Here is a 14,037-nt window from a genome sequence, read left to right as displayed (position 1 = left end):
ACACCACCTTCCCAGGCACTGAAGTGAGGCTGACTGGCCTGTAGTTCCTTGGTCCTCCTTCTTACTCTTCTTGTAGATAGGAGTGAAATTTGCTTTCTTCCAGTGCTCAGGAATGTCCTGTGATTGCCGTGACCTTTCAAAGATAATCGAGAGTTGCCTTGCAATGACTTCAGTCTGCCCCCTCGGAACTCATGGGTACATCCCACATATATGTCTCTGCGTTTTGATGAAATTGTCGTTAAACAAGGTTCAGTGTGTCTATTACCAATCAATACCTGCTTTACATAACATGAATTACCCAACTCATGGACTGGCTGTGGTCTTGCTGTGTTAATTTCTAAAATTTCACTGGGATTTGAAGAAAAACTTTAAAAGAAAAATAATAAAATAATAATAAAAATCTGTTCTGCTGGGACCTTTGCAGGTTGTTTCCTGTCTCATCACTTGTCAGTAGTAGTTGTCAGAAAGTTGTAGTGTCTGAAAACTGTTCAGCTATCTTTTTTCAGTTATCTTTTCCATGCAGCCTAGCAAGGTATTCTTCAGATATTTTAAAGCTCTGCTAAGAGGTCTCCTGGAAGACTGTAAATTGAACTCAGGACAGAGAAAAGTATATTGTCCCTTCTGTTTAGATGCTATTTCGCAATCACTTCAACATATTTCTTTGTTGTGTATCGCTCTTGTTTGAACTGGAGGACCCTTTACTCTTGGAAACTGAGTGGCACTGATCTAGTGGTGCTAGCAGTCTCAAGGGTGGTAGGTATAAGGTTTTTGTCACAGCTTATTGCGTTTTGAACTGAGCTCAGTAACGTGAACATGAGTCACCTGCTTATTAGAAGTCCACTTCTGTTGTTTATGGTGGTGCTGGTTAGAAGTTGGACATTATGGAATGCTTTCAGTGTGGTGTCTACGCCATTAGAACAATTCATTTGAGTTCTGAGGTTTAATACGAGTTTACAATCTGATCTTCCAGTCATTTCCTTCCTTATTGCTATAACACCATTCTTTTCCAGTGGAAAATCAAAGGCAGTATATAAAGTTCAACTCTTTATGCAACTTCAGAGCAAACTGACTATGGCAGCTGTCACTGAAAGGACTAAGAACAATTCTTCTGCTTGTTTCAGTGCCACAACAAAAATGCCTTCTGGTGCATTGACATTGAGTAGTGGACTGCTTGGATATAGTTTATACATATATTTAATTAGAACTGAACATATTTTGTTTGAGTTCCTGGTACATATAACGGTTCTTCAGAATAGAAGTGTTTATATGCTGTCCCTACCAGAGTTGCTTTACTTGCTGTTATTGCTTGGGGCAATGGTAGCAACTTCTGACCCTCTCTGGGTCACACACATCTTTTGAAACGGTGCAGTTACTATTAGCAGTTTATGTGTTGTAGTTGGTGATGCCCTGTGTTTGGTTTCCTTTTTTATGAAGTGCTATTTGCTATTGGTGCTATTTGTGCTATTCTGGGCTTAATAAAATGTCTGGAAAATGCAAATTGCATTTTTATTACTACTGTTAAGAGCACCGGTTTGGCCACTGAATACTAAACTGTTTTCAGAAATGGTGTAGTTTGTGGTTTCAGAAGTATATCTAATATACTGAGATTTGAGGCGAAAGGAGAATGTGAGCAGCATTTTGTGGAGAGAGCCCTTTTAATAAAGATTTGGTTTATACCTACTGTAAGTATGGTTTCAATTTTACTGCTGGAATGTAGGTCTAACAGTATTGGCAACACATATTCACAGATTTCGAAATGTAAATGTGTAGTGTGCTTTACTTGCTAAAAATAAAGCTCATCCTTGGTGTTGCAACTCTGTCAGTGAAGGTGTTTTCTCTCACTGAGTTTCATCAGCCAGACCCAGTTTATCATTGGCTGGTTTTTCCATTTTAAAATGCTTCTGATGTCTCTCTTGGTGTGCTACCAACCAGTTCCACATGCAGAGGAATTAATAAATCTTAGGTTTTTTTAAAGATGCCTTTCTTGAGGTCTGTATTCTTTGTTAAATGTGATGTTTAAAATATTTAGGGTTGAGTTCAATCTACATCTTTTCCCTAAGTTGGGTGCATAAACAGGATATTCTGTCTTCTACCAGAAGACCTGTCTTCATGAGCCTGGTAGAAATAGATCTTTACTTTTTCAAATTAAGCTGAAATTGAATGAATGGTCTCAAATACATGCATGTGTACATACATGTGAGCACTTGTATGCGTGCATAGATATACTCAGTATTAGTTCATAGCACTTACCTCTTTCATAAAACAACAAAACAGACTTAAAGCTTTGCAACATAAAAATAAGCTTAAAGGGTAGTCTAGCCATGTATATTCTTTTTTTAAATTTTCTGTAACTGTCTTTCTTAATGTGAGAGTTCTATTTTGTTGAGAAAGGATAGATATATTTTTTAAGTATATGACTTTTTCATTTGGTTTGTGAAGACACAGTCACATAAGTGGTGAATGGTACTGTTAGCAACACAGTTCCATCAGTTTGAAGCAAGAATTGGTTTGATTTCTAACCATTGTCATCATGCTTTTTAAGGCAGGGACAATATGTAATAATACAGATCTCTAATCCTCACTGAGAACCCTGGACTAATCATTTAGTGTTTATTTCTAAACCCCCTTAAGAATAATTTAAATGTTTTTTTACATCTTTCTTGACTTTTGTCCTTTTGTTAGAATTACTGACCGAGTTTGATCAAACTGTCAGCCTGGCCTCTGCAAAAATGTGATGACTTCAAGAGTCATAGAGCATACTATTCTGCATTTCCCATTTTCCATTGACCCAAAAAAGAAAGGAAGACAGCCCAGTATGTAGTGAGTACCAGAGCAGTTCTCTGGTCATACTAAGATTGTGGTGGGGTGGCAAGAATTGAAGGTAGAGTGAAGCAATGCCGGCAAGTGTTATACATTCTGTATTTAAAATATTTGTTGCATATTTTGAATCCTTACTTCCAGGAAAAAACAATGTAGGTTAGAGATGGGAATTAATATTGTACAAGACTTGCTAGAAAGTATAGCTACTAAACTTCATATAATACCTGTTCTTTTCTTAGAATAGGTATGGGTAATTTGCAGTGCATTTTTAATGATCAGCTGGTAACTGGTTGTTCCCTATTAGGTTTGTTTGCATTTCTCTTTCCAGTTTTATCACTGATAATATTCTCATAGTTGGCTGTGGTTAGCAAATACCTGCTTATTGATTGGCTTGTTCAGTGTAGACTAGTCTAATATATACTTGACTCTACTTGGTCTTTCTCCTTGATTTCCACAACTAATTTGCCTTGAGAATTTCATTTCTCTTTCTGCTGCAGACATACTGTTTTTCACACTGAAGCTCCTGCTTACTCATCATTTTCTACTTTGCTTTTATACCAAGCACACACATACATACAAGTATCATTTGGATCAGGCTAATTTTCTGTTTAGATATAACCATTTATACTCAGTTGTTCCATATGCTGTGTGTACCAAAGTCTTTCAGTCTCTGTTAATATCTACATGAATTTTTTCATGATGTTATAATTTTGGCTTGAACACCAGAAAGAATTTATATGTTCAAACCTTCCATAAAAGTCATTTAACGAATAGCTGAATATGTACGAAAAGGTGACTGCATGGTGAAGAGCAATGTAAGAATAAAATTATAATGAACTAATATTATTACTTTATTAATCAAACATGACTGAAAGGTGACACCTACTCATGCACACAGCATACTGCTCTGTTATTTCCTTAGTGAAGTACATCAACAGAATTGGGGTGTAGCATAATATTGATTGAATGGTAGTGGCAGTCAACCCCGGAATTATTGCTAGCTCAGCCACTTTTGCTTAGTGGTGCTGTTCATCTTAAATACAGCTTTGTATGTATTTTAGAGACCAAAGATAAAGTAACTGTTACTGACCTTGGTAATATAAAAATTGGTATTAGAATAATTTCTGTCACGTGAAATGCATTGACATTTTTCTTCAAAAGTTGCAAAGAGGGCGTTGCTTTTGATCTGAGAGTATTTAGGTAAAGCAGCTTTCCATAGCAAAACTGTGAAGTATTAGATCTGCACATTATTATAAATTCTTCTTCAATGTTAGCCTTGCTGTGATGAGAGAGGACTAATACAGTGATTAGTTTCATTTCCTTTCATCTGCAGAACTAGTACGACTTTCTTGCCTTCTCAATACAGAAAGTAAACAAAGAAGCAGTGATGTAAGCATTTTTATGTGTCTTTGAATTCTCTTATTTCTGCAAATCAGTGGAGTATATCAGAGTAAGTTTTCTAATCTGCCGAGACTTGATCTCCACTATTTTTAAATTACCTGGTTTGCATGTAGAATGTATTGTGTGAAGGAAACAGAGCAGATAGAGATGCTCTGTGTTTGGAATAGGACCTAACTGAGATGACTTAGAAATTACATTATTATACACATGGGGTCAGGAACACAGCATAGACTAACATAGGGCAGTTGCAGTATTTCTTACAGTTCTTCCAGTAAAAATACCTTGAATAGGCAACACAACTGGTCTCTCTCTTTTATGAGCTCCTGTCAAAAGGGTTCTCAGGTGAAAGCATTCTTACTAACATGAGAATCCCTCTGTAGTCCTTATTGTTGTGTATTAGTATTCTGACAAAACAAGAGCCATACATGCTCAGCATTTCATTTTTCAAGGTGATTTTCAATGCACCAAAAGCTCAGTGAAGGATGCTTTACAGTATCGTTTCAGCTAGTTAGCAAAATAACGTCAGTTGTTGGAAGTATATTTGCAATTGAAGTCAACTGTGTTTTGGTTCTTTTCATTTAAGTGCATTACAGAAGCAAATGTGTTACATGCCATACATATTGAAACAGGTAAATTCCTTGCCTTTCAAGCAAGTTTATAGTGACTTTATTTCAGTTTCTGAATACTGTTTTAAAGACCGAATAGTAATGAAACAGTGAAATGCAGCTTTCTCCTTGATGCATCAGGAAGTTAGTTTGCAGTGCTCCCTATAAAGCCTATCTGGGTGAAATACAGTATTCTCTTATTTAAGTATGCTTCTCTTTAAAATAGTTGTCTTCAATTTATCACACCTAATTATTAATTGGCATAATTCTATTTATAGGCAGTTTTTGCTTGAATGAATATTGATATTTATATTCAAAGAACAATCCAGTTAAAATGGGTAAGCTAAAGTATTTTACTTGCAGCTTAGCAACCTGATCAAGTTATTATTTTTTCCTTATTTATTATAATTTGCATTTTTTTTAAACTGACTTAATATAAATCAGGGTAAATAGATACTTTGAAATTAAACACAGGTTAATCAAGATGTGAAGATTAAATTAAATTATCCAGTACGATGATCTCCACACACTCTGAAGTTGCTTGTTCATGTGGTTTGTATGTAGCATAAACATGGAATTGTGGGTTTTGCATAATTTCCTTTATTCTATCATTTTAAATTGTAATTACAGAAACAGAACTAGCATTATTTTTAAATGCTTTGTAATATACATAAACCAGATTTTTGTGTAGCTGGAAATAATAGAAGTCTGTAAAGCAGTTTACATCTGTGCAGGTGTTCTTCCTCTTCACTTGCTTGCACACTTGCCATCATGAAAAATCTGAGGCTTACTTGCCTGCTTTTCCCAATTTGTTTATGCCTCAGAGCAATGTTCAGAAAAACAGCCTTAATGTCACTTAGCTGGAGAAGGCTTCTTCTAATACATGTGAGGAAGGACTACTGTAGTCATGCCTCTTAAAGTATTATTACCTCTCTGAGGAAAAGTCTTAAGAGCGGTTTGGGGTTTTTTTTCTGTAACATGGAACATTCCTGCTCGTAACAGCAATTGTGGTCTCCAGAGAAAAAGAAAGTTCTACATAAACACCCACATAAGTAACATGTCAAACTTTAGACGTTGTTTTAGTGATGAGAAGTGCTTTGTTGTTAGCATAATGATTGAGTGGATACCAGACATGTCAGTGGGTAAGGTGTGAAGCAAAGTCATTACTTCTCAATACATACCCCAGGCTGAAAAATCTGCATGGTTCCATCTTAATCGGTGTGCTTTCAGCTGAGCTTCCATGAAAGGCTTTTTGTTTAGAAAGATCAGGTAAAGGAATCATTCTGTTTTCCTTATCCTCCAGTACCAGCCCCGAGTGATTTGTTTTCCTCCATAGAGTGTTGTCTCATACATATGTACAGGTCAAGCCACAGAAAGGCAAAATGTAGAGGAACAAATCTGGAAAAGCAGTGGGATGATCCCTAGAAAAAAGAAAGCACTGGGTGGTGAGTGGTCATCATCCTGAATGTCGGAGTGAGTGAGGAAGAGGAAACCTGCATCCAGGTTATGTCACCCAAGCCACCAAAAGTGAATTACCTGGTAAATAGTTGTATAATTTTCACTTGCTTTGCTAGGCAATGAATTATGGAGTAGATATTTTACTTCAGTGTTCACAGATCCCAGCCCAAAACCATCGTATTTTTTTATGTCTTTATGCCACATTTAGAGCACTTCTCTGCCTGGTCACAACCAGGAAAATGAATGTATTCATTATGTTAACAACAAATATTAGATTATTGATTTGAGTTCAAATTTAAGCACATTTTACAGATTAAAAATTTTCAGTAAAAATTGAATTTTACTGATATTTCTGTATATTTTAATTTATTTTCTCTACAGATGATTCAGACCATCAGGACTCTAGTTGAAAATACAGATAGCTTATATGAGAAGATAGTACAGTGTCAGAAAGCAGGTAAGTACAAGCTGTTTTTTAAAAATGTTATAAAGAACTTACTGCATTTCTCTTTATTTCCCAAAACTTTTAATTGAGTTTATTTATTCAACTGTAGCAAAAAAATACCCCAAAACCCAACAACAGGAGAACAAACAAAAAAGTTTATTGTAATTAAGGCACGTACAGTAACAGTGAAAAGGACATTTCAAATCATAGAAAGCAAAGATCCATAGAATTACAGCTTGACTTTGGAAATCATGAGCATTTTATATATGGACAGTAGCTTGTCAATATAGTCATTTCCACAAATGCAGACATAGGATTAGAGGAAAGAAAGTGAATGATCTTTCTTCACAATGAAATCTTTTAACCATTTACTCCGATCTTGTCTTTTACTACATGAGAACTTTTCCCCTTTCGTCATGGTAGGCTTAATGTCTTCAAGAGCCTTGGTGAAGTACTTTGCCTTCTGATAATTACATGACAGTAGTTCAGTTATTTCATCCCTGTGTTTCTCTAGATCTATTGGGTGGATACCCACTGGTTCTGCTGATTTGTTACTATTTTATCTATTCAGAGTAAAACTGGTATTGTAGACAATTACATGTATCTTCTGTGGCAGACTTTTTAAACCACATGGATGCAGAAAGTCTGATTTTTTTTAAAAACTTTCTTATGACCTATTGGTCCCCCATTCTCTGGAATTTTTCCTGTTTCTGATACATACTTGAAAGAGATTGCAGTTAGTTCTTTATCCCTTCACAAATTGCCTCTTTTTCACCTGATACTTTGTAATGGTTTTCTCCTTTGAACACAACTTTGAGTTTTGAAGGTTTCCCTCTTATTTTGAACGTCTCTGACCTTGCTGTTTAATCATACATGTTTTCTTTTGGTCTTTCTAACATATTTTTTAAACAATGTTATAAATTTACTCAAGAGTAGTGAGGCATCACATTTTGCATTAGAAACAGGAAGGCTGCCGGAGAGTCAGTCAAAGTGTCTGCAACCATGTCTTGCATGACTCAGCTGGGACAAAAACTTTTTATATACAAATACATTTTTATCTGTCAGATATTCAGCATCCTGCTGCTCCCATAATATTCCATGATTTTCTTCCATTCTTTGATCTGCTTCTCTGCTCTCCTATAAATTTCAGTATCTTTTCTTCATTCTCTTTTACTGAAAAGAAAAAAATAATGCTCTTCCACCTTCACCCTTCCTTTACAAACTCTTTTCTGTTAGCAGTGTCTTCCAGCTCAGATCAGCGGCAGGAATGCTTACCCACTCTGAATTTCTAGATCTCCCCTTTATTCACAGCTCATATTCCTCAGACTCTGTGAACTTTAGTCAAACCACAGAACTGTCAAAATACTTGAGAATTTTAATTTGTCCTATTTACTTCAAGCTGTCAAACATAAATAATCATAAATACCATGAGTGACAAAATATTATTTCACATATCTTGTTGGTAGATGCAGAGATTTATCTAAAATACGGAACTTAAAATATATCATGCTGCAATAAAGACATTGTCTTGTAGACTTGTACACTTACTTCTTGAATCATCTCCCATTTTTGTGGTGATAGTGTGCCATATGTTTTTAGCTTTGTCACTGTCTCAAGCAGCTTAGATCCTTGGTTAGAGGTAAAGCAAAAGCTTATTGCCTATTTTACCTCAAATTTTAGAATTGTTGCCCTTCAGAAAAGATTGCTTTCTACTAGCTGATACAGATTCCAGTAAACTTCCATATGTCTGATTTTCTTGAGTCTTACAACCTTATTTTACATGAAGTGCAGCTGGGTCCAAGAATCCTTTGTTTAAGAATGCTAAAGACTTAAAGCCCATGCTAAATAGCAGAGATTTTGATCTCATTTGAATGAGAAACCTCCAGCATGGTGACATAAGCCTAAGTATGGATTATGTAACAGATCCTGCTATTCAGGGCAGCTTTAGCCCTGCAGGGTCAAAGTACTTTTTAAGATGAATCAGCTGAATTGAATTACCTTTTAATATCAACAGTTTTCAAAGATTTTCTTATGACTAATTGATCTCATGATCTCAGTAGATGCTACTTTATTTAATTCCAAGTAAAAGAGTGTATGTTTTCCTATGTAGTTTCTTGATAAGGAAAAAGCAAAATTATGCCCTTGTCTGGGCTTTTTTGTTCTGTGGCTCAAATAGTGAAAAAGCTGCTAAAATAAGAAGAAATACGCAAGCTGCCAACAAGCAGTAAATTTTTCTTGTCATGAACAGGCTTATAAGAGCATTCTGTTAAGTAGACAGTGGACTTCCTCTATTAAACCATTTTCTAACTTAAGTTTAATAATAAGACTTTTGGCCTCCTTTAAAATTAATTACTAATTTTAAAATAAATACACCATTATTTCTTACTTAGGTTGATGGCCTATTGAATAAGCAAAACCACAATTCTTGAGAAGGCTCTTTTCAGAATTGAGGTTCTTTGCTATTAATATTCTCTAAGAACATATAACTGGAAACTTCTCTCCTTATTTTGGTCCTTTAAAATTAAACCATATTAAAAAACTTCTTTGTTTTCTTCATATCAGCATATTAATTGCAGCTCAACACATTCTGTTCTTAATTAAATAGTTATTGAAAGCATTTTAGAGACATTAACTAATGAAAAGGTAAGGAAACATAATATTGCTTTGGTTACCACTGTACTTCTCATTCTTTAACAGAATTAAGAAAAAAGTCTGCATAACTTCAAGATGATTGCAGTGCCATTTATTTTGCTATTAAGCCAGCTAAAGATCCTGCAAGAAAACAGAATGTAGGTGCTAAAGGGAATTTAAAGATAATCCAGTCCATCCCCTTAATCTGTTAAAGACCTAAAATGCTCCCGTATCTTCTCTAGAGTAAAGAATTTGAATGTCCAGGTCACCTTACCCAATTCGTAGACCTCCTTTGTACCCAACTCACATCATTCTTGTACTTCTCTTTTGAATCTTCTATAGCATTCTTTTGCTTTATAATTTAAATACTGCCTGAGCTCATCACTGGTTAAAAGAGAGAACCACAGTTTAGGAATTCATTTTGGTGTTCAGCACGGGGAGCTCAAAGGGACATGCGATATTCCAAGTATTCATTAAATGATATGGGGAGCAAACAATGAGTGAACACAGTTTGCTGGTGACAAAGAATTATTGAATGTAATCTCATGTAGATATGACTGTGAAACAGTACAGGAAGATCTTGTGACACTGAGAATTACAAAACAATGTGTGAAATGCAACATCAGTAAGGGTAAATTAATGTGTGTAGGGGAAACAGTAGTCTCAACAATACCTACAAGAAATGGTCTCTTAAGGTTTCTGGTTTAATTCAGGAAATGAAGTGATTGTATACAGTTCTAACAGTGTCAATTTACTGCTAATATCATGCATAAATACGCATGCCAGCACTGTCTGCTGATAATTCAGATTGCTTTTTTTCTGTGTGGCTTTAGAGTTGTAACCTTCCCTAGTCATCTGTGCAGCCAAAACTCTTGTTCATGTTCTTGTCTTCTGGGATCTCAGCTACACTATTGTTTTCTCTGAGTTTGACCATTATAGTTTTGCATTATGTACGTTATTTTCCTGGCTGTTGTTTTGATGATGTCTGTCCCTATATTAATTTCTATACTTTTTCCTCATTCTACGTGAGTATGGAGCTGCTTTCACTTTTCTTGTGTTTGCCTATTTGGTAGCAAGAGTTTCTACTGCCTGATAGATTGTCAGCCATTGTCATGCTTTCTATTGTGTTGTCCCACAGGCTCGCTGTAAACATCCACGAGGCTACTTCCTTTGAATTGTTGTTTTAAAATTATCTTACAAATATAGCTAGATTGACACATGTCCTCCTACCACCTTAACCAAAATAGTTTTCATTGCTTCCTTGTACTCCCCACTCTTTCTTTATCCATCTGTTCTCTTCTTTCCTCATACTTTGATTCTAAGTTTTTGGAGCAGGGACTGTCTCATTTATTCCATCTGTACAGTGACTAAAACGGAAGGGACTTAGTTTATTAAATAATGCAAGTAGTAAAAGACATAAAATGAGTACATTTTTAAACATGTACTCCAAAGCAGTCCTTCAGCAGTGTCAGAAACGGGATACAGTTTCAAGAAAGGGAATATCTAGCCATTCTGGTTGCTGTCAAAGATAAACACAGTGCACAATATCCATTGGGAAAAAGTTATGTCTGCGCTGCATGCAGAAAAAGACTAGGATAAGGGCCATACAAGCACTGCAAATACTTCTTGTAGTTGAAAATTAAAGTAATAAAATCAATTTTGTTCAACTAGCAATAACTCTCAGTTCCCAATTGTTACCGCTTAAGCTTTTCAGCGAAACACCACATTTACTGAGCTGTTTCTTTTGCTGTTTGTTCCTCTTACTTGCATTCTAAATTGCCTTTTGACTTAGGGTCCACCAAAACAAAGCATGCAGAAAAAGTAATATTCTATGTTATATGTTATGTACAGATTAGGTAATCCATTAATAGAGGAAAAGAAATTGATACAAATTAATGTTGAGGAGCACTTTTGGCTGGGTATATAGGCATGAGATTGAGCTTTTATTTAAACAGTGAAGGGGAATGACTAGATCAGTTGTTCCCAACATTTTTGTAGTTATCCCTGACTTGAAAGAATTTGCAGTGTTCATTGCCTGGGTACTGGTCTGGACTCCCCAGTACAAGAGAGAGACAGACATATTGGTGATGGTCCAGCAAGGGCCACAAAAGCTATGTGTTTTGTAGCTTGATACACATTTTGCCGACTTTGGTGTCTAGAAGGTTAATGTTACATAGGAGCGTTCTTGACAGTGTTTGAGGAATGTGGAGCTGGTTACTCAACTCCTGGAAGTAAACAACTTTTAATTAAGTCAAGGCCAGATGTCACAGATGTCCTCTTTGTAACTTCCTAACAGTGTAAGCTTGGTGCTGCAACTACATTGAATCTTGTCTGACAGTGGTTCATAAAGAAGTTGGTGACCATCTTATGTCTTAAGTGGTTCCCCAGCATTGAAGAAAGTGTCTTATATTGAAAACTGAATTACTGTGATTGCATATGGAACTGGATGAGTCTGGATTGGAAGACTAAATATTAATTTAGTCCTTGGAGAGAGGGTGGCTTTCAGCAGGCTGTGATGGCATTGTCGTTTGGGATGTTGGGATAAGAAGGTTATCTCAGGCATAGAATTTGTTTTGCTACTTTTGCTACTTTCAAAGAGTAAAAGGGCAGCAGGCACCAAAATGTATTTTTAACCATCTAAGTAGAGGCAGTACATGGCTGTCTGCATTTGGGGAACATTTCCACTTACTATGGAGATACTGCACATTGCCAAAGTTGAACTAATTAAAAAATACTGAAAAGTGATTTAGTTAATGTATTATTTCGTCAAGTATTAATCTAAATATTTTGAATGCAAGTAATTCAGACCTGGAGCTTCTTGAAGCTGAAGCACAGCACACAATCTGCAAAGAAATTCTGATTCTCTAGTTATGAAGTGAAATGTTTTGAGTGACTTCAGTGGGAAGTACGTGCTTGGAAGTACTGGAGGATTTAATCCCTGTTCCTGTTAAGACTCAGTTTTTGCAGCTAGCAGTGATCCTTAGATAATACAGACATGGTCTTAAGTATTAATTTATTAAGGTTACTTTAAAATCTTTGTGTGAAAAGTGTTCTGTAAGCAAAATATGTGAGAATTTACAATTATAGTGACTTCTGTTGCTTCTCTAACATGATTTATTTGATTTATTGTTGATGTGATCTGGTAGCCAGACTCCTTTCCCAATCACTTTTCTGATAAACTTCATTTTAAGAGGAAATTGTGAGGTTGAAATACCTGAATGTTTAAGGAATATAATATGAAATAAAAATATTGAGAAACATATTTAATGCTGTAAAAATTAAAGCCCTGGCTTTCAAAGATGTGGCCAAGAGTAGCAGTTGTATGTGCAGATTAAATATTTATATGTGGAAATGAGTACTTACAGCTTAAATTCTTTCCTGGAATTCTTTCCTTTCTGTTATTACCATTTAAATGACACAGTGTAGGAAGAAATATTTTAATGTATAAAGTGCTTTCTTGGATTTTTTTTCTTGTAAGGAACAAACCTCTGTATGCAAATTAGTCACAGAAACTTTGTAAGCATTTGAGATGAGTGTACGTAGTAATGGAGCTGCAATATGTGGTAACCTGATCAAGAGCTGTATGTTTTTTCCCTTCCATTTTAAAAATACTTAACGTTTATTTCATTTTTATTACTTACTTATTACTCTTCTGAAAAGTATTTTGTTTGCTTTTAAATCAAAGTGCTCTACCAAGAATGAAATAAAATGTATTTGGCTTGACTGAAGTTAAGTGCTTACCTGCAGTATTATCAGTGTGTATTTTATATAGGTGTAGACAAATATTGTTTGTTACCTGTTCCATATTAGGCCTACTCAGTATATACATTTATTGCCAAAGTTGTGCGATTGTGCTATTTCACTGATAAAGGTCATTGTTAAGAGAAAAAACCTATACCAGGAGGAGCCCACCTGCTGTGTAGTCATGTCTTAGCTAGGTTGTAAATCGTGCTCTTGGCAAGAAAGCTTTCATCAGAGAAAACAAACGAGTATGTCAAGTAGAATTTTGGCTGTAGAAGTACAGATTAGCAAGTGTTGTGCTTGCTGGAATGTATTGGGTTTGTGTGGCAAGGTTTTGGTAGCGAGGGAGCGGTTACAGGGGTGGCTCGCTGTTTTGCTAAGGATTCCTTGAAAAATGAGTATCTCAACTCTCAGTTAAAGAAAAGGTGTGAATTTTTTTTCCTATAAACTGAGGTTGTATGCCAGGGCTTTGTGATAGTAACTCTTACAAAAGCAAACAAATTGCAGAGTTCCAAACAGTCTGAACTCCCACCTTACACACATGCACTCCAATTCTCCATGTTTTAGTCTCTTTTCACATCAGAGTTTTCCAATAAAGATATATGTATTGTACAGTAAAAAAGAAAAAATACAAACACATGCAGCTCAGTGACTTAAGGCTACTTGTGTAATATGTGCAATATATATGCCTCAGTTAGTTAAAAAATAGCAGAATCATGTATATGTCACATTTTAATCAATGTCTTAAGTATACTACCTTGGAACTATAGTGAAAGCCCAGTAGTGGGAGGAATTGCTAACCGAATTCCAACAGGTGTCATTTCTAGTTAGTAATTAAGGATAGTGAGCTTCATATGAGGTTATTTCATTTTGAAGAAATTAAGAAACTGTTTTTTCCAAGCTAAATACAGTTGGATATGATTAACTTTTAATAGT

General features: G+C 35.5%; 1 protein-coding gene across 3 annotated transcripts in view; it reads left to right on the top strand.

The window, feature by feature from the left end:
- The window catches only part of PLCL2 (phospholipase C like 2), a 107,470-nt gene that overhangs the window by 78,486 nt on the left and 14,947 nt on the right, over positions 1-14,037 (top strand). For all 3 annotated transcript variants that reach the window (XR_008236859.1, XM_052798687.1, XM_052798696.1), the window contains one exon: positions 6,666-6,741. Coding sequence is in view for 2 of the 3 variants with exons in the window: in XM_052798687.1 (XP_052654647.1) it covers positions 6,666-6,741 (76 nt within the window). In the remaining variant the exon portion in view is untranslated. The remainder of the gene's footprint in view (positions 1-6,665; positions 6,742-14,037) is intronic.

The sequence above is a fragment of the Harpia harpyja genome, chromosome 1, assembly GCF_026419915.1.
Source record: "Harpia harpyja isolate bHarHar1 chromosome 1, bHarHar1 primary haplotype, whole genome shotgun sequence".
NCBI lineage: Eukaryota > Metazoa > Chordata > Aves > Accipitriformes > Accipitridae > Harpia > Harpia harpyja.
The sequence above is the reverse complement of the archived record's forward strand: the minus strand, read 5'-3'. Positions and strand labels throughout refer to the sequence as shown.